This window comes from Coffea eugenioides, chromosome 7 (genome assembly GCF_003713205.1).
Source record: "Coffea eugenioides isolate CCC68of chromosome 7, Ceug_1.0, whole genome shotgun sequence".
NCBI lineage: Eukaryota > Viridiplantae > Streptophyta > Magnoliopsida > Gentianales > Rubiaceae > Coffea > Coffea eugenioides.
This window is the reverse complement of record NC_040041.1, coordinates 2,861,302-2,886,203: the sequence shown is the minus strand read 5'-3', so window position 1 is coordinate 2,886,203 and position 24,902 is coordinate 2,861,302. Positions and strand designations below refer to the sequence as shown.

The window sequence follows — 24,902 nt, the reverse complement described above, 5'->3', positions numbered from 1 at the left end:
CCTTTTTTTTTTTTCATTTTTATCAAGCAAAGAACTAAGGTGTCTTTTATCGTTTATTTTGGCAACTTCTCTCAACCCTTAAATAAATCTGAATCACTACTGAATTTCTTTTTCAAGAAAGTTAGAGAGATGAATTTGATTGAAGGGCTGGCTATATAAAGAGATGAAAACATGATGTTTGACCTGTAAATAAGGACATAATACACCGAGCACCAATGCTTTAGCAATCGGAAAAACTTTTAGGGTTTTTGGTATGGGAATGTAATAAGATGAAGTAGAGGTGGAAAGAAGCAAATTTAGTTTAGGGTGCCCCCCAACCATATAGGAAGGAAGGACTCTACTGCACACTAAACAAATGTATAAAGAAGTAAGTGGTCCCTCTGAGCACAAGCAGGGCCTTATCCGGTTTTGGAGGTCACTCAGATTCAGGCAGCGGGAGTTTTAACTACAGGACCTGCAGCAGCAGCAGCAGCCGGGCTGAGTTGCTCAATTTGCTCAAAGAAGACTTTTCAGAACCAAAACAAGAAAATAAAAAACTTAGCAGGATTCCCGTGAAGAAGGTGGCCAGCAAGCATGTTGTTAATACTTAATACTGGTTGTATGTTTGATAACATCCCTTGATCATATTACTTCTCTGAATCTTGGATACAATTTGTTGAGGTCATGTGTATATAGGTCGTAGGTTGTGGCCTCCTAGCTCGGCAGCCATGGTATATATCTCATGAAGAAGTTTAGAAGCTTCAGTGGGGGACAGTAAAGGCCTAAAGGAAAGGGAAAGATTCATATGGACACCTTTCCTCAAATTAATATATGTTTATGCATATCTAGGGCTAGGGTGTATTTACTTTAAAGGAAAGAAGAAGAAAAAAAAAAAAAAAGATAGAGATCCGACTGCTGACATCCATAAATATTTAGCCCGTTTTATTGGATAGCTAGCTCTCCCCACCAAAAAAAAAAAAGGTTGATTCACGTGATCATTTTAAAGTAATGATTTGTATAATCTATCAGGATAATATACTTTAAAACTGGAGGGGAAAGAGGATAGATAATCCACATAATAATTGTGCCTTATTCTGGGATTTGCCGTTAATGAAACATGGTTGGAAAACTGCAGGCTACAGTCGCAGGTTAATCGACAAAGCATCCATTTCAAGATGGCAGTAGTAGTATGGATCGATCTGTGTGTATCTTTAAAGGTGTAAATAGTACAGTTCCATAGAAAATTGCGAATGGGATCTATTGGGACATGGCTAAAAAATGTGGATCACCAGTTGTAGAAGTTGCAGATGTTGGTCTGGTAGTCGGGCATCCGTACAAGGATCCACAAGAGTGAAAAAGGACTGAGGGAATCGCAGACTCAGTCAGTCACATGACCCTCAAATGCTAATTAAATACTACTACAAGATTAAGCTTATTAACCATTTATGTTTGTATGCATGCATATAACCTGCACCTAAAATGGATGGTTCTTGGAGTCATAAGCCGCTGGTTGATCACTAATAATATTCACGATATTTATCACTAAGCTCTATATTAGTTTTTTTTTATTATTATTATTTTCAATTCATGGCTTTTAGGAACATCAACTTTGGATCACATCTACTATTAAGGGGGAAAATTTTCCAAGGTTGATAACCACAAACTTTTCTGACAACACGTAGAATTGAAGCACGTATTTTTTTTTCGATGTTTTCCATAACATGGCTTGATTTCTTTGTTCACTACGTCTTCGTCTTTGTGAATGAGCAATAAGAATCTAATTCTAGGCCTATGTAGTTATGCCAAGAATTGTTATTTAATTTTCTTGAAGACTGCAAATTTTTAATTACCTTAATCAAATTATGTTACGCTTAACATATCAGGTACATTTTCCATATCCCACCAAAATAAAAAAAAAATCACATATTTGTCGTATAACCATTCTTAAGGTCACGTAAAAATATTTGAAAGTGCAGATGCAAAAAATGACCACATTATAACAGTAGATGATGGAGTCTTATACTCGATATACACTTATAAAAATTGAACACTCAGGCATACCCCTTGATGGAGGAACCGCTAAAGGAAAGGAGGTTTAATTTCGTGGAAATTCATCTGCGGATTCGGACATTCATCTTTTCTTTTTTTCCTTTCCAAATTCCACCGTTGCAATTTTTTGAGGACCGAACTCTACTTTGCACCCTCAAACATGTACCACATTTTTATTTTGCATTGTAATCGATCATATTTGTCTCACTTAAGTCCAATTAATAATATTGTTAGCACAATCAACTAAATAAAAGATCGTGAAAATTAATGATAATATGTTATTTTGTTCCGGTTACGATCTCTTTGCTTCTTTTTTTTTTCGGACTGCTTTTAGCATATTATCATCAATTTGTACGGACCCTATTTCTTTAGTTTTGCTAACACTACTATTATTGATTAGACTTAAATAGAACAAATCTAAGATGTTGGATTGCAAAGTATTTGAATTTAAGTTTAGGATACAAAGTGAGAAAGTAATACAAGCTTAGAAATACAAAGTGGAGTTAGTTTATTCTGAGTATCCTAATTTGAACCATGCTGATCAGCTAGTGTATACTGTATATTCTCCCTGCTGCATTTTGACTTTCCGCATGTGTGGGGGTGATGCCATTACATTACATTACTGCGTCAATTTGACCAGGGGTATTATGTTCTGCACCCAACCAAGAATCATGAGCATGTGATTTTTGTTGTGTTATACAATTTCAACGAGAAATGGCTTCTACAAATACAAATAATGGAAGATCTTAACGAGCAGCTACAAGAAGAATATGACAGAAATATGCCACTGTTTCTGACCTTCTGTCGTTGGAATCTCTAAACAAATTAGTGGCTTATACAGGAAATATATGTATCTAGTATAAACTGCGGGTTCAGGTGAGTCTAATCCTGGAACGTTGCCAAGTTTTTGAGTTCATGAATCTCTTCCCATTTCTATTCTGAAGATATCAGCTTTCTTTGTCTCTTGTGCTCAGATTTTTCTGCCATCGAAGAAAACGAAATGAATGAACCGAGGCTCACCAATTGGTTGAAACAGTAGCAGTTTTGCCCTTTAGGCTTTGTCCTGTAGCAAAAGATATATAAATTTTTCTGCAATTTTGTATGGGGAAATTTTTTTTTTGATCCATATCTTCAATAATTTCCACATGACAAAATGATTGCAATGGTCTCAAACAAATCAAATCAATAATGCTGAAGGAAATTTGAAGCGACGGAATGGAAGAAAAGAAAATTAAAAAAAAAGAAGTAAAGGCCATGTATATAGCTTCGACAAAAGGGTAACGAATTTATTTGATGGAATTAAATCGATTTAATAAAAAGTGCAATCTGTTGCTGAAGTATAATATATGTTATCAACCTGCAAAGAAATTAAAGCTTGATAATATGATATCGATATAGATATATATATATATATATTATGGTATTATCTAGGTTCCAATCAACTTCTCAAACCACTGGACTAAACGAACAATTCTACGTAACTGCTGTACCAATTTAGACTGGAAGCAAGTTCATTATAATCATACGAGAGGGTAACATGTAGCTATGACTTCCACCCCGTGGAATGCAATTACAAAAACTTCACCCCACCTCATAACTTTTGAAAAAAAAAAAGAAAAAAAAAGCAACCACATTGGATATGCACCTCTATTTTTATTGTTATCATGATTCGTAAATCAGGTGGTGTCTGTTTAGATTTCATGATAGAATAATCCAATTTCGTCGCTTATAGAGTTTGTTCCACTATATGATTGTATTTTGCAAATCGGGTGGTGTCTGCTAAATTTTTGATGAAACTTAGAATAATGCAGGAACAAAGATGACAGCTGAACTTTTGCTGAAGATTTAGAGAAACAATTCTAGAGCCGGCCTCTTTAGAATGCACTAGGAACTTAATTCATTGTAACGTAACACTTGATGCTATATTATCTTCCCTCTTGCTAGTTGATTTTTCGTTTTGGAATGAGCATTTTGACACCCTACAAGAACGAGATGCCATGCCAGAGGACCGAACGACTGTGAGAATATGAAACACAAAGGGAAAATTAATGCTAATGAAAGTCTTCCCAATATCTCATTCTAAATTCTCTGGTTTCTGAGAGAGAGAAGGGGGCGGGAATAAATAAAGTCAGAATGTTCAGTCTTCCTTTTGCAGACAGCAGTAGTAGATGAACAGTTGATGGGCGATAGCAGCCTGCACATCATGCGTACGAGCAGAGCAATAAATGACCTGGTTTAGAAGCAAAATCTGGGGTTTCTTTTCTGGTCTCTCATTCTGGGAGCAATACTCGAGCGGGCTTAAATACAGATCCAGATCCGGCAGTACTTTAGTCCTTCCAAGCTCCGAGTTGTTATTCTCAATTACTCCCTATCATAGGTCACCATCGGTACCCTACTTCTGGACCTGTAGGGGATCACTTGGCGGAAAACATCACGAGATTTTGCACTTGCTTCTTGAGCTTTTATTGATCGCAATTAGTTTTGCCGCTTTAAGCAGAGACTATGAACGCATTGATTTTCAGCTAATACGGCAGTCAAAACTAGGATGGATTTTGCGGCTTCGACCTTCGGAGGTGACTGATTAGCTGAGATGAGAGAGACGGCATATAACTGCCGCCTTCCTGCAGTAACCGTAAGACCGTTGCAACCCTGGTTAGCAGCCGTTATATTTCTTCGACAGTTGGGTCTGAATGCACACCTTACACTAGTGCTTGAAAGGACAACTTTCCTCAAAAGATTGGAGCAAGAACAGAAAGATCAAGGGAAGAATGCAATTCTGTAAACCAGTTCCAAAATTGTTAAAAGGTTACATGTAAAGATCTTCTATAATATACTCCATAGAACCATTACAGGTGAACAACGCCAATGCAAACGAAAAAGGAAAAAGATTTTAAGTAAGTCATCAAGATTCCGGACGATATGCACAGGTATCCCAAAAGCTGACTGCATTTGGCTGTTCTCTAAGTAGTTGATCCCGGTTAATTTATAGTGGTCCAATCTCATAAAAAGAAACAGTCAATCTGCACTGCATTGCTCAGATACCACCACAGAACTGGCACTGTTTCATAGGTGACCTGATGAGGGTCGAGGTTTCCCTTTGACGGAATTTAGGTGTTGCGAGACAAAGAGGACTCCCATGACTACTATAAGGCAGCCCACCAATGTGCTAAAGAAGAGGGCACCCGGTTGCCTAGTCTGAACGAAGCCGTACACCCCATTGGAAGTCACAAGAATAAGGTCGGTCAGTCCATCATTTGAAAAGTCCACAGTGACCAAGGCATGCGTTGGAGCTGCAGGAAGCTCAACTGTTGTTAATGTACTTCCTCCAGGAGACAACACTACAGCTTCTTGATCTCCCGCGGCCAGGATCAAATCTCTACCATCATGAGGACGCAAGCGAAATGCTTTTAAGGTAGGGATCACCTGACCAGACTCTGTCAACCCTGATGGAGATGGAGGATTGGACCATGTGGCACCTGTCAAGATTTGCCAATTCCAGGAAGCATCGTGGCCGAGCAACCCAGGAGAATATGATGTCACCTAAAAACAAAATGCACATAATTCCTCATTGTTTGGTTATTCACCTTTTTTCAAAGCAAAACGGTACATATTCAGGTGAAATACGAAGCATCAAACTAAAAGTGGGAAAGGAGGTGGTTATAACAATTAATAATTTCGAAGCCCTTAGTAAGCAAGCAACTACAGCTGACATGCCTGTTGATTTGCAAGAAGATACTATTCCAGTATCTCCATGGCCTAAGACTGAAATTTAGAGGACATAATCGTGACTAAATCTACAGATTAAAAGTTGTATATGCTTCTAGTTTAACAGTGTACCTCTCCTCTATTTGTTAAGAAAACAACATCACCATGACTTCCTTTACGATGCCGATGACCATCATTTGTTGGGATGAGAATAGGTGTGGCCACCTCTAACGAGCTTACATCAAGCATCCGCCCAAAGCCTCTGGAAAATTCCCCATGTTGGAAAAGGTTAAGGGGAGAATGATGACATATAGAAGCATTAAAAAGTTGTTCTCGCACTGGAACACCAGAAGTTGCCACAGCCCAGCAGGGACGCAGTACTTCCATAGATCCACTAACAACAGTCTGTTCAGCACCATTTGCACCCACAACCTACAAGCAAGACATTTATGTTACTACCTCACAACAACTTTATAGGTAAAACTGGATTTAATAGCTTACTTAAGTAGAGCCCATCTATTCCACCCCCCATTCTTCTGGGGGAATACATAAAAAGATTGTGCAATCCCCAAAACAAAAAGCCATCATTTACTAGGCTGGCAAGGACCCCATAAAAAAAAAAGAAAAGAGAAACATCATAATCATTGGACAAACTGCTGATGTCAAACAGCAATAGTGCCATTCAGACTTAAGCAACAATTGAGGAGAGAATAAACATCTAAGCTCCTCCCACATCAACATTCAACCCCGCAAAGTCTTACCTTGCCACCCCCAGGCCCTGAAGGAGCAATTGGAAGCGTTGCTCTAGTCTTATTTATGCTCTCTCTCTCTCTCTCTCTCTCTATATATATATATATATATATATATATTGCTATCATCATCATCATCATCATCTAATCTCACTCAATCCATCTGAAAAGTAAGGAAAGTTGCATTGCTACCTGATGCAGCAAGAGGCTGCACATACATTTAAATGTGGACAATTAAAACTCTGCATGTCCTTCAAATCAACTACAGCCAAAAATTGAGATATGTGAAAATTGTCCAACTTCAAGAAATTTAATGAGTCCCACTAAAAGATGTTCCCAGGCTAGATGCGTACAATTGGAAATTTCTTTTAGCAATTCAGCCAGAAGAGTAACTTGATGACAATCTTGGAGACTTGGAGTAGGCAAATTAGCAATAATCCTACCAAAAGAATTTCAACTGAAAACTGACACAATTATTGCAATTTATTTGCTTGGTAATGAAATTTCTGAAATAGATAAAAGAAAATATTTCACCTGGACATGATCTAGGACTCCATCACCATTAATATCGCCATGGAGGCCACCTTCTTGAAGATGAAGCTAAGGAAACCAATATTCACATCATACAATAAATTTGTTAGTCCAACTGAACAGTATATACTGCAGGATCAAAATAGATCACATTAATAATGACATGGAAAATGCACATGCACGTCTTCATATATCTAAGTCTGTTAAGATGAGAATTTGCAATCATCAGGAAGATGATTAAAATAGATTATATCCGACAGTCATGGCCCGCCAACACAGATATAGAACTCAGCAATGCAGAATGATGTTGTAGATTTCAAAGTAATACCTTTTTAACCAGTCAACTGGCGTTTCACCTTTCAATCTCTTTGCATAAATATCAATCATCTAGGTAAATACCCGGTGTCAAATCCCCAACTAAAACAAGACGAGAGTCCCATAAAACCAGCACGCTTTGATAATAATTCTGGTTATCTTCCAAATGCTTTTCCGTAAACTCATTCCTTCTAAAAAATGCTATTGGGAAGGCAAGAATTTTTGATAGTCACAGGTCTACAAATGGGATCAATTGTTACTATTACTCGTTTTTCAATAAGCCAAACAGTCATAGGATAATTAGTGATTTCTGTGAAATATAAAATGGCCTAGCAATCTATAGCGATTGTCTTTGAATATTCAGTGAAAATAAGCATGTAGAGACTCTAGCAGAGACCTTGGATTTCAAGGAGAGCGGTGCATTTATATGCAAATTATTACTTATCTTTACCTTACATATGGTGCGCCCTGATGCCAAATGAACAGCTTCAATTCCTTCTTTTTGATGAGCAACAACAACATTAGGAACCCACCAGAGTTGAGTATAGTTTGTTATGGTCGGTATATAAGGCAAAGGCTGCATTACCAAAGTGCAGAAGGCTTTAGGGAAGTACTCCAGTGTATGAATGAAAATGATTAAAGGAAGATTATTACGGTTAACATTTCAAGAATTTATTTGCTCTAATAGACAAACTGAGTTCAAAAAATTGCTATGACAGTGCTGGCTTCAAAAAAGTGATAAAAGCATACTTGAAATTCCTGGTTAAAGACCATTTGCATTTCACCTGTGAGTTACATGAATTATAGGGCCATATTGCCACCTTGTATCAAAACAACAAATTTTTATAGAAACCGATGCCACAGGATTCAAGTTGCACAGTTGTCCAGTCTAGGATACAAAATACTGAAGATTTCAAGAAAAAACAAATGGAATCTATAGAGACAACAATATACATCTTACATCTAGCTGAAAGTCAATTAATATGTATGAAAGAACTAAAAGGTGACACCAAATATCTTATTCTTAAGACGAAATAATAATAATGGTAATCTAGGACAGAACCAGAACATTTCTGTTTAGGAGGCAAATTTTAACATATCAAAATTTATGCACATAACATAAAACATTTTCAAGTTTTTGCAGGGGCAAAACTTTAAATTTCAAAAGTAAAATTTTTAAAATTTTTTTATTGGGGGGGGGAGGTCCATATGATACTGATAATAACAATAATATTAATAAAAATTATATAAAACTTTAGCCACTGAGGAATATGAAAGTAACCTTCTTGGATTTTGCAGATTTAGCATAGTTTACTGCCTTCCCTATTGCATTAGAAATCTTCTTTGATGTATCCTTTCCTGGAGGATGATTTTCCTCTGGTTTGTGAAAAGGATAGTTCATGTTCTTTCCAGGCGTTTTCTTCACAGTTTTCCTCTTGTGACGCCTAAAATGTGCCAGCTCAAATAAAGTATCCTCCCGCTGATCCTGATTGGGAAAATATTCCACATTAGTAATGTTATGACTATTTAAAGATGAATAGCAGAAGGAAGATTCAGAAGAAGACATCAGATTTACCCAATGATGCGGCATAACACCAAGGATAGATTCTCTGAAGTCCCTGCATTCAAACTTTGGTTCAACGCATTTAAGTAAGCTCACTCAAGATAAGAGACTCTTGATATCAAACACAGTTTCATCAACAATTATAACTCTACCGTGGAATAAGTAACAAATGTGAAATATAATGGTAACCTATACAAGAGTCGCATGGTTGTATAGTCGCACGGTCGACAGAAGACTAGAACTTAAGCAACACATGGGACACTGATGCACAAATGAACACTTCATAAGGGGAAAAAGGGGGGTGAGGGGATGAATGATACATAAATATGCGGGGTTTAATTTCTCCGCTGAAATTAATAACCTGACTGAATTTATAATTTTAACATGCTACAATAAACTAAACATTAATACGTACTCCAACGCATGAAACAATTTTTTTTAGGTTTCTTCTTCAACAATTCATATGTTCTTCTCCCTACTATTTTCCCAATAAGTTCCCCATTATTCTCGTAGCTGGACCTGAGAACATCCACACCCAAGTACAAAATCCAGTCCTAAGATGTTTATACCCAAAGCTTAAATGACCTTCACTTTATGGTTTTCTTTAGCAATTAAAGTTCAATTCATGAATACCTAGAGTCCATTACTTCAAATTGGAAAAGTTGACTACTGCCTTTTGAACTGTAAACTGAAGTTAATTCTACTGCTGCATACCTCTCCTGGATGGCGGCTGTTTAAAGCATGAGCATCAAGCTTATAATTGTGCTGGGGTATTAACTGCGATGCATCTGGAGGATGACTTTCAATATCCTACATTTTGAACACGAAATGAGCAAAAAGAAAATCCACCACACGAATCATGTATTTCAAGTTTGAGCTTAAAAATAATAAATAAACTTATTTTGCAATTTCAGTTCCAGAGTGGAAATGCCAGTAAAAGCACCATTGATCCAATAAGCCAATATGAAATGTGTACGTCCATAAAAAAGAAATTCTTCCCAACTTTGTTCATTCATAAGCAAGAAAGAAATCTCGGCGTAGCAGAGGTATCACCAAGTATTTTGACACGAAGAAATAGTTAAAGACAACAATATCTTGACATTCAAGATTTTTGCTAAAGAAAAACTTAGAACTATGCAGGCCCTGATTGCATCAGAGAGGTAGCTTTTGAAGGATAACCTACAAAAATTTTGAGTTTTTCTTCATCCTTTATTGAAATAGCATGAAATATCTCCCTTGCAAAAAAGATGGCATAAGACACATGAACTGTCAGACTAATCAAAGTTTGGAAATGGACAAACCTCTTTCTTTCTGCTCCAACGGAGTTGGCCAGATCGACCAGCAAATGCATAAAATGCAAAATGGCGTAAATCCACCATCCCAGAATTGTCAGAAGCCTAGGTGTAAAAAACATAAAAAGAATGACTGTACAACAAAAAATAAAGTGCAGTACCTGACTTATCACTCAACCAATTTACAAACACAATCTCAAGAACTATGACAAAGACCAGTAGAAAGCTCTAGTTTAGCAAAAAAGAAACCAATAATTAGTTCTAAGATATAAAATCCATGCAAGGCCTTCAAAAAAGTGATGCTTAAAAAGAAGCCAATTAAAGAATTAGAAGATGAAGGCAAAGGCAGTTATCAAAAAAACTACCTAAAATATAACAGTTCCCAGTATATCATCTCAAGGCAAAGATGGGTACAAGGAGTTATGAGGAAAATTACAGTATTCAAATAAAGATAACCACTTAAATACATCTTGAGCATTTAACAGTAAATAATCTTAAGCATTTAACTTCATTTGAAACATAAAAATATAAACAAAAAATTATCAAGTATTGTCTACACTACAAGACTAAATAAAGTGCACTATCAAGAACTTTTTTCTTTTTTTTTTTTGGTCTCAAGCTAAAAATACCAGAAAAATGTCCATTGAACAGATAATATTACAATACCCTGTTAGTCAAACTGCAGACAGACATGGCGGAAAATGCTTTAGAGAATAAAAAAGACATTGCAAGAAAAGGAGGCTGATGGATTCTATTTATCAGTAAATGAGTCATCAAGAAAGAGTAACCTTAAACCACAAAATTGACCAGCTTGACAATTCTGAAGTTTAAAGAACTAAATAGCAGTAAAAGTAACAAGAACACATTTGAATAAAGAACATCCATCCATACTTCCTTCTCACTGGCACTTCTCCTATGCTGCTCTGCATTTTTCTCTGCCAATTCAATTTCCTCAAACAGATCCATATGCAACTGCAATAAACAACAATAATTCATCACAATGCCATATCTCTTATAAAGACTTGAAAGTTGAAATGTAGCACAATTTTATTCCCAAAAAAAAAAGTATGTAACATGAGCTAACTAAACAAAAAGCACAACGTTGGAAGACTTGGAAATATCAATCACATACATGAGGCTGCATTTCCATTCTCCCACCGATAATTACCAAGCCTGAATCTCCGTGCTTTAAAGTATAGTTGCTAACAGAGATAGCTATCTCTCTATGATGAGCATTATGTGGAAAATCCTCCTATAAACATACAAAAGAGAAGAATAAATTAGAACTCAACAGCAGAAGCACAAGTGCCAACTATCAACTTATGATATTATAGCTAAGTGCCCATGGTAAAACCAATGTGACAGAACTCCCATTTCATGTACCTGCAAGTTCACGTCCCATAGCTTCGTGAGGTTGTGATCAAAACACATTACAGACCAACCTGATGTAACAACCACAAGCACTTGTTTTTGAGGTTCTTTGCGCTTGTAGTTCCGATCTATGACACCAGTGGCCATTGCCACAGCACGTCTACCAGATGCAATCCGAATCCTGTCAGGCAAGAGGGACACTTCTGCAAGAACACGTGCTTCACTGAATCCTTCATCCACTCGCCTTGCATGAGGTTCCAAAACCTAATAAGAGAAACAGATATCATGAACAGCAAGCAGAAGGAACACAGGCACTAGGATTCAAAATTACACGTCAAAAGCAAAAGATACGTCACTTACATAGCGAAAAACTAACATCATGTAGTTGACAAGCGTGGAACACATACTAACACAAACTTTATGAAGCAATATTTATTTTTTAGGAATCAAAGAATATAATTAACAAAAACCATGAGGTCAATGCATCACACTTTCACAAGCCCACAACGAACCAGACAGTGTGAATCAGAGCTACGATACTGGCAAAATCCAATTTGCTTTCCGATACTTCTTGTTCCACTTCACAGGCAGGCATCAGTATCCACAACAAATTCATTCCCTAATTTTAGAGTTCATCAACCATGGCACTAGAAGCTCGGTTTACATTACATAGCTGCTCCTTGGTCAACAACTTCATTTAAACTTAAAAGCTCACTACAACAGGGTAACTTTCACTAGCACTCTACCCAAAACCCTCAACTTTTCTCTGGATGTTGATCCCTAACTAGTCAAAAATTTACAACATAGAAACTATAAAAAAAGGGAAAAAAAAGGCAAAAACAAATAAACCAACACCTGAATTTTGGCATCATGAGTAGCGACAAGAACCTCTTTTTTCCCATCACCGTTGAGATCAGCGACAATTGGCGGCGGCAGGCGCTCAGCCTCGTATTTGATAGGGTATTCATCGGATATATGATACCACGCTTCTTTGAACGAAAAATCACCTTCATGCTATCATTACGGAACCAAAATTTACACAAAATAAGGAAACTTATTCAGCTCAACTCAGTTAAATGGAAGTTCAGCATGAACATTCGCAAAACTGAATTGAATTTGGCAGCCTAAGGTCTCTGAGGTTTATCAGAGGAGTGCTATTGGAGTTCATCCTAGTGGGCGAAAATTTCAGTAATTAAAATAAAAAATTACCTGAAGAGAAAAGAAAATAGCGAAAGCAGAGAGCATGAGAATGGCTAGGTCGCGCTTCCTCATATTAATTTTGCTTGAAAAATCAAAGATTGGAGTTTCAGTTCTAATTTGTTGATGCAGAGCTCGAAGCCTCAGCAAGTCTGAGGTCGTCTTCAGCTTCTAGAGGAGGAGGAGAAGAAAAAGAAAGGGGCCTGGTTGGCCAACCCGTAACGCTCGGTTACGAACCGGACTCCACGGGTTTAGTGAATCCGGGTATGAATTGCTCCGTTGTGGTTTCAGACAAAGCTTGTCAGATTTGGATTTGGTGTGAAGGGTTGACACTTGTGGATAAAATGATACATCAATGAGAGGATTGGGTATAATTGATTGTAAATTTATTTATACTATTACTGTTAATTGTGTACATTTGTACAACATAACCAATTATGTTAAAAAATGGTTGAGTCTTAAAGCTACTTTTTAAGCTCTTCAACAGAAAGCCTAATGACTATTAATTTAGTTTCAATGATAATAATATTCACACAACTTCTTTAATCTCTCACCATGACTGTTAGTATATATTTTACCTATTTTACACGCAATGGATCTTCTGTCCCACACCCTGTGCCATTCTTTGTCTCATTTTTTATTATATTACTATTTCTCCTACATAAATACCATGTTTTAGTTCTTTTTTTGTTTCCTTAAGATCCAATAACTATTAATTGAATAAAAAATAAATATAACAGTTTCAAAAAATAATATATAATAGAAATTTAAAAATTACAGCAGAAAATTCAAAAAAAATCTCATTTTTTATGCATTTTGATTTTTTGAATTTGTTAAATTTTGTATATTACTCAATTGATAATTATTAAATCTTAAAAAAACAAAAAAAGAACTCAAATATGATATTTATGTAGGAAAAATAGCAATATAATAAAAAATGAGACAGAGAGTGACACAGGGTGTGAGACAGAAAATCCGAAGATTACGCCAAAAAAGAAAAAATGTCCGAATGCCGTTCATTACCCTAATTCCTTTTTTTATGCTTGGAGGTATTTCATTTCTTTGTAAAGGTAGTGACGGGTTAATTACTGTAACCAAGAGGGGAGAAAAAGAAAATTACAAATGTAGGAGGAACTCCGCAAGAGGATACATCAGAGGTCCGTTCTGGTCGATCGAATTTACAACCATTAGAATAATTCTGCCTTCATGCGTAAACAAAAGTTTCAATACTAATTAGCTATAAACCAATACTAATGGGGTTTCTCCTTTTCGTTGTTAATAATGGACACTGGCAGACAAAGAAACCGAAAAGAGGAAGGGCAATAGCAGGAGGATTCCACCCCATCCAAATACATTTTCGACCCCATGTCATTTTCCCTCCGTTATGCCAAAAGCTCTACTAAAAAGTATTGCATCAAGTACAGTCCATCTGTTGCTCGACAAGTTTCTGCCTTCTCTGAGTTTCCAAGTGCAAAGAGAGCTTAGTGCACTTCATTCTGGTCTCTGCCAACTCCTCCTCTAGTTCCTCAATCTGTTGCAGAGATAGCGAGCAATGGTGAACACTGAAAGACATCACGGAAAATCCAAATAGAAAGAGCACAATAAACATTATGTTACTTACTGTACGTTTTAACTCATTTTCCTTTTGCCCGTATTCCTCGCACCTGCAATAATTCGAGTGCTCTCAAGTTAGGATATTTCATCCAAGAGGTTCAAGCCACTGGTCGGATGAAAGAGGACCAGTTCATATGTCAAAGTGCATTCCAGATGGAACAACTTCAAAGGAATGGTGTAACAACTTGAACCCTCATTAAGGATCAGAGATCTTAAATAAAAGGGATCAAAGAAAGTTCCAGAGGTAGACATCGAACATGCAGAAAATGTATCAATGCAGTGTTCCATGAGTGAGGAGTAAGTGGAAGGTCAGAACTGTATTCCCAAACACAGTTCAAAATTGGTGGTTTGTGCTGGTCACCAGAATTCAATTAGCAAAACCAGAGCCCCAGCAACAACTGCTTCCCATCATTTTAGTGGACAAATGCTCCCTTTTAGTAGTTAAATTACATGTTCACCTTTTCCAGTTTTGTGTAAGCTAAGGGGTATCCCCCACTTATTTACATCAGGAATAATCAAAGAGTTATTAACTGAATAAGAAAAATCTCAAGTTTTTCCGCATTCATGTGTGTGTTCTGCAGCAGCAAGGGTCGTTTAACTCTCTGACAATGATTGGTCCCCATCCACCATCTTACCTGACGTTTTTTCCTAAATTACAAGTTTTGGAAGTGTATAGAAGCTTTCCTGGACAAAATAACATTCCTAAAGTAGTTAAACAGCCCTGGGCATTCTCAGCATAACAGATAAATGCAAGCATTGAACCTGTGTGCTTTCAGTCCTGATTTAACATGTCCAGCCCCATCTTTTGAATATCCAACATAGAACAGCCAAAGTTTCAAACAAGAATTATAAGCAAAGCATGTTTTCAGTTAATTTAATTTATTTTTTATTTATATCAGCTATCTTGATCACTTTGGCATTGTCCAGCAGCTCCATCATGCAAATTTACTCCTTTTCCACTTAGATAACAAGGACTTATCAGTAAAAGTTTGCTTTTAGATTCCAGAAAACCAAGTTATAGCCAGTTTGAGGACCAATTATTGCCGCACAAACTGTTGGGCAAGCACGACACAACGACAATATAACAAGTATGCCCTGATATTTACCTCATAAACAACTGGATGTTCTCTTCACAAAGTTGATCGATTGATGCTACCTTGGATGGAGGTTCCGTACTTCTTTCCTCTTCAAAAGATTCCTGCATCAAAAGCCATTATATCAGATGAACAATCAGGTCCATGCTGCAATGTAAAAACTTTCGGTAGACACCTATTGTGTTTGTACAATGATAAGCACGCTAATTATTAATAGCAACACAAAGCTGCAAAACATCAGAATTTACCACTAGTCCTGATATAATCCACACACATTAAGTATGTAAACTAACCAAATAAACAAGAAGGAGATCATGTATCACTTACATTTGAAAGGTCAATGACCAGTGGCTGTTCATGCATACTTTTACCAGTTTGCATATGCTTTTGCATTCCAGCCACCTCACTTCGAGAAGACACCGCAGATTTGCTTTCCACATTATGCAGCCGGCTACGTTCAGGTTGGTATCCAATCAAGTGACAGTGACCTTTCCTGCATTTCAAAAAAAAATAAAAATAAAAATCTAGAGATCATGATTTACTCCAGCTGTCACTTGACAAATTTTCATCAGGAAAAAAAACTGCATAACCACCACTAGAAAATAAGCACTTCAAATGAGGAAAATAGCAGGGTTGGAGCGGCATCATTGACAACATACATAAATGAGCAGGACTTATGAATTCATAGGGGTCAAAAAGTGAGGGTAGTCAAGCTATCTATATTAAATAGAGATGACTATGAGAATTTGCTGGGAACAAGATGAAAAGTACCAATAGTCAAATATCATTTGTTTAAGCCTCATCTCCAACTTCAAAAACAGAGATGATCTCTCAAAGTCCTGCTTGTCATGTGCTGGTTCAATGAAATTTGCTTCAAGAACTCCTGAAGAAATGTAATAATCAACAAATTCATGTCAGCAATCTAAACAGAAGTGTTAAAAAACAGTGCTTTTAGATTTTAGGCATACCCACAACACCATTTCCTCTGGATGATCCATCTGCAGTAACTTTCCAGAAAGGCTAAAATGACAAAACAATTCAATCAACAATTTGCCATACCACAAAATTGTACATAGAGCAAAAGGCACACCACACTGATCAAGAAAACAACTATGACTACATTACCCTTCCTGGCCAAGTTTGGGGGAGTAAGGGACAGCACATTGGATAATGAACAATGTAAGATACATAGAATATCCAAACAACAATTCCAGATACGCATGATTTCTCAAATGCAATCAGATGTTGATGTTCAATAGTTCCCAACATGACAAAACTAACTCAATCGGAATGATCTTTAGCATCAGTTCAGAAGAAATAACAAAAATAGGACAAACTTGTAGTAAGCGATGGTAACATTTTACAACTGCCCTATAAATGAGAAAGCATACCCTAATGAGGCGATTTTTGTGGTACACATTGAATCCACTGACTGCAATTGAAGGCGCTTCTTTATTGAAGCCAAGGATTGTTGACACAGAGACCTAAATTCAAAACAGAGAAAAGTACAAAGCATAATGAACTTAAAAGCAAATTTATTCATTTCAATGCCAAAGAAACCAATCTGATTAATTTATTTTTTCAGATTTTAACATGCATGGTTCAAACAAAAGCATGCAACATTTGACAGCTAAAGGGTTAACTTGAACAAACAATTTGAAAGTGTTAGCCTGCTTCAAATTAGAGAATAGTTAAAGAACCCCAAATTTATGATTTTAATCGATAAGGAAAAAGCAACTAGGAATGCCACAAGAGATGAGTGTGTCTTCCAAAGAGCATGTCATATGAAAAGATACCCAGATAAGTGCAAGTACATAATGGGCAGTTGGTGTTTGAAGCTTTGTCTTGCCAAATACAAGCGAATCAGTAATCGCCTGCAATAACTGCTCCACTCTCCAGGCCATGCCAATTACAAATAACTGACTACATCTTACTTCGCATAATAAAGAGATATCACCACCATTATGCAAAGACATCATTGCTGTAGATTATCAAATATATAAATTTTATAAAAGGAGATTTGGACCGTTTCCCACATGATAGGGCTTGATACCCATAGCATCTGGTCGTAGGTGATTAATTTAATGCACTACAATAAGCTTTCCCTTTATTCGCTGTGCCTAAATCTGAAATGTCTAAGTTTGTCTTTGAGCACAACTTTTTTTTTTTTAACTGAACTTGAAAACATATGAAATTTGACTAAAAAGGAAAACCAATGGTGATTTCCAACAAGTCTGGTATATATATTATGAATAACATATACATGATAGTGCCAGTTAAATATTTCAAGAAAAAATTCAAGAAAAATCCATTTTTATGACATCAACATTCTTCTGAATTAGAACGGAGACTTCCAGTTTTAATCAACCATCTAAAACCTCAGCTTTTAATGGGGCACTTCAAAAAATTGCACCTATTTGCTTGCAAAACGTGTCAGTCAGATGATACCACTAAATTAATCAAAACACATATTTTAATTACATAGGATAACAGTTTTGATCATTAATCAATTACCATAGTGCAGTCTATCAGACAAATAAGTTTCCATTTACACATTGCCTCTTTCATAGGATAACAATTTTGATCATTAATTTATTACCATAGTACAGTCCAGCAAACAAATAAGTTTCCATTTACACATTACCTCTTTCGTTGCCCCAGCAAGTTGTGGCCTATAAAAAATTGTTTCTGGATGCTTCAAGTCAGCCGCAATATCAAACTGTTCAACAGCCTTTCCCCGTAATAATATTTTGAACTTCATAAACTTCCTAAGGTACAGTATGGATGCATATGCCTGAGACAAAAATGTCATTGTCATTGGATGTATTCTAACAAATGTTAGTGGTAAACAAATAATCTAAACACAACAAACTGATAATCACCCTTAATGAGTACCGGATGCGATAGGAAATATGGGACTGCAGCTCAATTACTTGCTTAGTTGGTTTGAGCAAACTTCCCCGATTTGCTTCATCTCTCAGCCTTATATCCTACACATGTAGAAATGACATTTCTGAAAAAATCTAAAGGCATATTCCTTCAAACTAACAGCCTTCACTGGAGAGACGACAACATAAGACTCTGAACCCAGCCAGTATTTGTTTTGCATCAAATAATAGCCAGTAACTGTTTGGCATATTACAAGTAAATGTATGTTGAACAGTATATTGTTTTGTCAGGCCGGGGTTGCTTCAATATAAATGCAATATGCAATGTCTCTTCCCATCAGTATAAATCAGATCGTTCAACCTTGACTGGAACTCAAAACAGCAATTCTTTTCTTTTTCTTGATTTGAAGCACAAATATATAGTATACAAAAATGTCAACATGGCCAAAATTCGTTTTATGAGAAAATCATTGTAATCTAGATCAGAGCCTACAAAGTTGGGAGCCAAACAGAGACACTAATAGTTCCTTTGGGGCTTGTGCTTCACTCGCCAATGAAAGGGAAACTTGAATTCTTTTCTCTTTTAGTTCTCTGATCCATCACATTTGACACTTCAAGAACACCACGAATCATCAACTTTCAGCTCAAGTAATGCGGGGAGGGAGGGACAGAGAGAGAGAGAGAGAGAGACCTCATCGTCCTCATCAAAATTTAATTCATAAATGCCTTCATCATTCAGCCAAAGATTGTATATAATAATCTTCGTCCCATGTGATCCAATATCCTCAAACTGAAAACAGAAGCAGCAAATCTCAGCAAACATGAATATGCAATACATATATAAACACAAAATAGGCCATTGGCACTTATTTCAGAGTTGATCAGCATATAACAAGAATAAGGCCTGCCCAACATTGCTGGTAATAGGAGCAATAGAATTGCAGTTTGGCAAATGTGACTTTGAGGATCATTTTTGATCAGCTAACTTAGTAGAAGCTTATCCAAGTGACTCTAACAAGAGAAACATAACTTTGACAGATAAATTACAGTAATCTCCATTAAGGTTCATGATAATCACAAGGAGTTCCTTTACTAAAGTTTTAAAACTAAACCAACTTTCTGAAGCATCATATCACATTAAACAAACTATTTTTGCAGTTAATACCATAAGACACTACTGGCGATACAAAATTGAAAACAGCGATAGGTTTCAATTTTGATTTGTAAGAAATCTGATGAAAGGGGAGACAACTTTACTAAAAACAAATTTTTTTTTGAAAACCTACAGTTGGAGTAATGACGACTAATGCAGTTACTAGCAAGAAGAGGTTTGTGATAAATGGACATGGCTATCTCAATAGAACAATCAACATTCGAACTGCAAAAGTGCGCTGTCATGCAAACCGGTGAAGTTTAATTTACCAGCCTAATTTTGTACCAGTATATTCTGCAGTGTCAGATGCTTTTCAGTTTTTCATGCTTAGCTACCATTAAAAGACACAAAAAAAATTTTAAAAAAAAAACCAATTGAAAACTCTTAAACAGCGATAATTGTGTTTTCATTTAAATTTCATCAGGTACATAAAACTCAACCTGCAATTGTTAGTTTCTTACAAATTGCAGATTCATTTTCGATGTTTTTTAAGCTGGAAATATTAATTCACAGAATCAAGTAACCTGTAGCATCAGATCATCCTTCGATGAAAAGGGAGACCAATCAAGGATGGTTTTTAGGTTGGCTGACCAATCATTGTGAGAGCTATAAATAATAGGTTCAGCCCAATGGTCCGAGATGTCAAAATCAATCTGCAAAAACATTGAACAAATGACATTTGAGAGAAGGGGGAGGGGGATATTCACATAAATTTGAGCATCAAAAAGAATGCATGTGACACAAGGAATTGTTTTCCTACCATTGGAACGACCACATCATCATGGCCAGTTCTCCGAAGAAACGTATAAGATAGAAGACCAATGCTTTGTGTCGCTCGGCTGGTAGAAAGCAACAAGAATTTACACCAAAGGACATAGGGAAATAGTTACCTTTAACAAGGAAAATAATGTTCACGCTGATTGGCACTTTCAAGAGGTATTAACTGAAAAATCCATGCTGCTCAAGTACACCAGTAATAGCTTTACACAAAACAGAACTAAAGTACAGCAATTATATGAACAAACTATAGCACTAATTAGTTTTAAAATGATGAACTTTAAATTTGAACCTAGTAACGTGTAATGTTTCTGGGCCTACACAAATATCTACCAGACTTAATTTTGTATGAAGTATCAGTCATTGCAGAATAAAGTAAGAAACGACAACTAGCCCCACAGAGTTTGGTTAAAAAGGACAAGAACAAAGACAAAAACGAGTGTTCATAAGAATTCAACAAAATAGCCCCCTTAGAAAATCTGTGTTTCCAATTGATCATCACTACAAACAATGCAGCCAGCTTAAGGTATGGAAACTTATTAGAATATCATCACCTCATCTTACTTGTATCTTCCTTTAGTTATTGAGGTCAAAAGGCTTTAAACTCACTCTTTTCCAGCCCTACTAAAAATACCAGAGATGCAAGATAAGATAGCAAATCATACCCTGACTGAGATGCACGACTAAAGACAATAACATCAGCTCCCAAACGCATGGTACTTGTCTTAAAACCATTACCATCTGCAACCAAGTATACCACCCTTAAATGAGGATATAGATGTCATCAGCTGAGCAAATTACTATTAATGTTTTTTTGGTGGCCAAGAATTTTTATTATTTAGCATCAAAATAGCCAAGCACGTAGCTCAAGTTCTTAAGGGCCACCAACAGAATACTGCAGGAGAATCAATTGCTATCACACAGTTAAATCAAAAGCAAATTTCAAAATATTAGTGCAGAGAATTTCCTGACAAGACAAATTCATAGAAATTTAGTTGCTGCCCACTGGATAAATAAATCTGGTGTACTATTTGCACAAACTCACTAATTACATATCTCTCAACCTTATTACTCGAAGGACAGGATATTTGGCAGCACAACATTGAAAGTAGTCTGATACTGGATAAGATAATTTGCTAGAGAAGCCAAAAAGATCATTGATTAGATCCTCATTCACCTAATTCTTCAGTTAAGATTTATTTCTTTCTGGTTTTAAAATTTCTTCCTTAAGTCATTGGATGATTTCATCACAAGCTCCTGGATGTGTTCATTAGTAGGTCCAAGAAGGCACATTATGGCACAGACTTCATAAAGGAACTCTACAAGGAGAAAATATAACATAAGGCAACTCGTGAAACTAAAACAAAATATGCCAGTAATTACATTGTCCTATTGTAGTGTTTGATGTCTTTGAAGAGTAACCCAAGCTCATGCATTTCCGAATGCTTTCTGGATTCATTCCACCTCCATCATCTGCATACAAGAAATATTGAAGCTTCTTAAACTGTGGTCTGGAATCCCATACCAAAGCACAATGAACTATACCAGAGGGGAAGACAAGCAATGGAAGAACACCTTGAAAAAGTAATGCGGGAGAGTTATCCTTCTTGTTGTAAATTCTGTCAACCTTCACAAAAGTTGCACCATTTTCTATCTGACATGCAGGACCAAACAAATTTCACGCTCATCAATTCAAACAAAATTGATATCCCAACAACTTCAAAAGTACCTCTAGCTGGATCAAAAATTGAACAATTAAGTTCATCCTTGTTTTTCTCTCCTATTATGTATCGCATATGAAAAGGAAATGAAAGCAAGATTAAGTTTAGTTAGATTCTCGAGGAAGAAAGAATAGACTCTTTCCCAACAAACAAGCACTCAAAAATTCGTCTCTAGAGCTGACCCACGTGATCCATAAACTACTAGGATAGAAATCGGAAAGCCTATTCCAACCAACAACCCATCTTTTTGAGACTCATTTCTATGCCATGCAAGAGATTGTCAATCATTAGCTCTAATGCCACCGTTTCCCCAAGTCTGTGCATTGCATCTCTTACCACTATTTAAATAGGACAGCATCAAGAGATCTTTTAAACTGGTTGCAATTGCCAGACTAACAAAACCTGGCACCTGTTATGTGAACATATTTAGACCAAGCATCAGACTTGCGTCATAATGTTTGGCTACACTATTGAAAATCTGCGACCGTCCACAGGAACACGAGCAATGGTCAAAGTAGAAAGTCATTAACAAATCCATTCACAAAATTAGCTTCCAGACACATCCAAACAAAGAATGCCGACTGCATCTGAAGTCAACTTCCAACCTTTACCACATTGCCAACTTAAAAATGTTAAGCCATCGATTTCACTCCTTTGGATGTAAATTATAGACATAGTACAGAGCAGAAAACGTAATTACCTCATCAACTGCATTGTCGAGAAGCTCAGCAATTGCTGCAAGCACGTACAAGTAAGTTACAAAAAATTAGAAATCAAAGCATATAATTGACCGAAGAAATGGAAGCACAGTCGCAGAAGTAGTTTATCTTCTGCAACATTCCACATACGAGCTATTCTACCCATCAGATAGTTCAAATTCAACTATAGTGGAGCATTTCTTGTCATATTTTCCATAGCTATAAGAAAAGATATTTTTTGTAAGTATGTAAACCGTGAACGGAACTAATCCTGTAGTTCGATTGCATAATCTGTAATACTGCTTCCCTTCAACTGAATAACTATAACAGATAAATGTACCTCCAAACGCCCATTTATGCGACGTCGCGTTTGAATGCAAAAACTTAGGATGCACACGGGCATGTTCCAAATCACCTATCAAGAAAATCATTTTTTTAACTTCCCAAAAAAAAAAAGAAGGGAAATTGACGGTGAGCAAATTGACCTTGTATATAAGAGTACTTTGAAGGCCCAATCTCGTAGGCCCCTGCTTTCCAGAAGCTCCGAGTGTCGAGTGGCTGATAATTGGAGTCTGGCGGAGCAAGTACTACGGGATTTTCAAGTTTAGGCGCTCTAAGTTGCAGCTGCGCGTCGTTTATTGGTTTGTAGATGTTATTGTTGCTGTTATTCAGGTTTCTGTGGCCTCCCGCATCTACAACAATGGTGGCTTCATCGTCGCTGCTGTCGATTTCAACAACGTCGATGGGAGCTTTCTCTTTATCTTGACCTTTACGTGGCATTGGTTTGAGAAGAAAGAAGAAATGTCTGGTTATTTCCGGAGAGAAGAAAAACCGAATTGCTGAAAATCGCAGGATTTTTTGAGGGTTTATTTACGGAACAAGCTCTGAACAGCCGGAGAAGGGCAAAGGTCGGTAACTTGTCAAATTAATCGGAATTGCAAAGGTACCCTTTTCGAGTCTAATATTCAATTTTGTGCATATCGATTACCGGTGCATAGCGCCCCGCGTGAATGGTCCGGCGGCAGCGCCTCTTAACGGTGATCCTTGAGGTCTCAAGTTCGAATCTCCGCTCTACTAGATTCCTCTGCACACTTATCGTGTTCGGGTCGGGTTGGGGTGCCGGACCCGAGCCCAAGCCACAGGGGATTAGTCGGGCCCTGTAAGAATTGACCCGAACACCTCTGTGTCGACAAAAAAAAAAAAAAGATTACCGGTGCATAGCCACTTACAAAAACTATTTGCTCCCAAACTTCATAAGTGGCATAAGAGGGAGAATGTATTTCGAGTGAAATGAGTAGGAATACAATTATAATAATCATTATAAATACAAGTTGCTGTTTTGTCAAAAACAAAAAAGAGTAGGAATATAATTATAACTAGAGATGAAAGACTAATCATAGCACTCTAATTGAGCATATTGGAGAAAAAATCACTTGAAATTGTGTCTTTAATGAGTAAAGACAATTTAATAAAGTTGTCTACTTTTAGTTCATCTTGAATTCAGAAGGCATTTTGGAATTTCAAGATATTTTCTTTGTTGAAATTTAGATGAGAAAGAAATTTCCTTTATCTCTTAATATGTACACTATCTTTAGCACAACTTTATTTTGATCATATTATCTTATTGTTTAATATAAAAAAAAACCTTAGCTTGAATTTGATTTAGTATATAAAAAGCCCAATCAAATATGTCTAAACTCAACTAAAAAAAAAAAGCAAATTGAAATCTATTTAGTGATTATTAAATAGAGTGTAAAGAAGATATTGTGTGTGTTTGGATATGTTACTATTTGAAAATTATTTATATTTATATTATAACAACATTTTATATTTTTAATCATCTTTTTTCTTTACATATACCACATCGCAATAAGTAATACAGCAATTATTTTAGATGATATTATTAAAAGTAACAAAACTTATATTTAATGAAAGTTTAAATTTTGTTTTTGTTAAAACTTTTTTAATTCTTATAACATTTTAGTATTACCCACTTGCCCCCTCGAAGAATAACACATTATGTCATATCCTTCATTTCACAAGTCAAATGAGAAATGATTCATTTTGCACAACAAGATATAAGGGTTAAAATTGAAACACTAATGATATATTTTTTACCTAATCGGTAATAAATACTTACACTAATTTTGGAACGGATGAAAAATGAAAATATGACACTTCAATGAGATGAAAGGAGTATTTTCT

General features: G+C 36.3%; 2 protein-coding genes across 2 annotated transcripts; both read right to left on the bottom strand.

Moving 5' to 3' along the window:
- Positions 1-4,775: 4,775 nt before the first annotated feature.
- LOC113777706 lies at positions 4,776-12,971 on the bottom strand. Its single transcript, XM_027322878.1, has 13 exons — positions 12,765-12,971; positions 12,411-12,569; positions 11,568-11,819; positions 11,317-11,436; positions 11,076-11,156; positions 10,194-10,289; positions 9,607-9,702; positions 8,905-8,958; positions 8,611-8,814; positions 7,780-7,905; positions 7,017-7,082; positions 5,866-6,165; positions 4,776-5,568 (listed from the first exon to the last, which is right to left on the bottom strand). Exons 1-13 carry the CDS (start codon positions 12,825-12,827, stop codon positions 5,092-5,094), a joined length of 2,094 nt encoding a protein of 697 aa, XP_027178679.1. The 5' UTR covers positions 12,828-12,971; the 3' UTR covers positions 4,776-5,091.
- A 904-nt stretch (positions 12,972-13,875) lies between these two features.
- On the bottom strand, positions 13,876-23,611 carry LOC113778566 (protein MICRORCHIDIA 2-like). Its single transcript, XM_027324005.1, has 18 exons — positions 23,183-23,611; positions 23,038-23,112; positions 22,700-22,734; positions 21,854-21,932; positions 21,662-21,751; positions 20,944-21,019; positions 20,262-20,340; positions 20,026-20,154; positions 19,040-19,138; positions 18,343-18,450; positions 18,105-18,254; positions 16,852-16,944; positions 16,429-16,480; positions 16,232-16,343; positions 15,788-15,953; positions 15,473-15,564; positions 14,374-14,416; positions 13,876-14,283 (listed from the first exon to the last, which is right to left on the bottom strand). Exons 1-18 carry the CDS (start codon positions 23,475-23,477, stop codon positions 14,167-14,169), a joined length of 1,890 nt encoding a protein of 629 aa, XP_027179806.1. The 5' UTR covers positions 23,478-23,611; the 3' UTR covers positions 13,876-14,166.
- Between the last annotated feature and the right edge of the window lie 1,291 nt (positions 23,612-24,902).

Coding starts and splice junctions, on each gene's coding strand:
- LOC113778566 (XM_027324005.1), bottom strand. CDS start 23,477: ATGCCACGTAAAGGTCAAGATAAAGAGAAAGCTCCCATCGACGTTGTT. Junction 18,255..18,342: donor GCATCCGGTACTCATTAAGG/GTGATTATCAGT, acceptor TTTTTGTCTCAG/GCATATGCATCCATACTGTA. Junction 16,481..16,851: donor ACAAAAATCGCCTCATTAGG/GTATGCTTTCTC, acceptor TTGTCATTTTAG/CCTTTCTGGAAAGTTACTGC.
- LOC113777706 (XM_027322878.1), bottom strand. CDS start 12,827: ATGAGGAAGCGCGACCTAGCCATTCTCATGCTCTCTGCTTTCGCTATT. Junction 12,570..12,764: donor CTATTTTCTTTTCTCTTCAG/GTAATTTTTTAT, acceptor CCGTAATGATAG/CATGAAGGTGATTTTTCGTT. Junction 6,166..7,016: donor GAGTCCTAGATCATGTCCAG/GTGAAATATTTT, acceptor TCTTGCTTGTAG/GTTGTGGGTGCAAATGGTGC.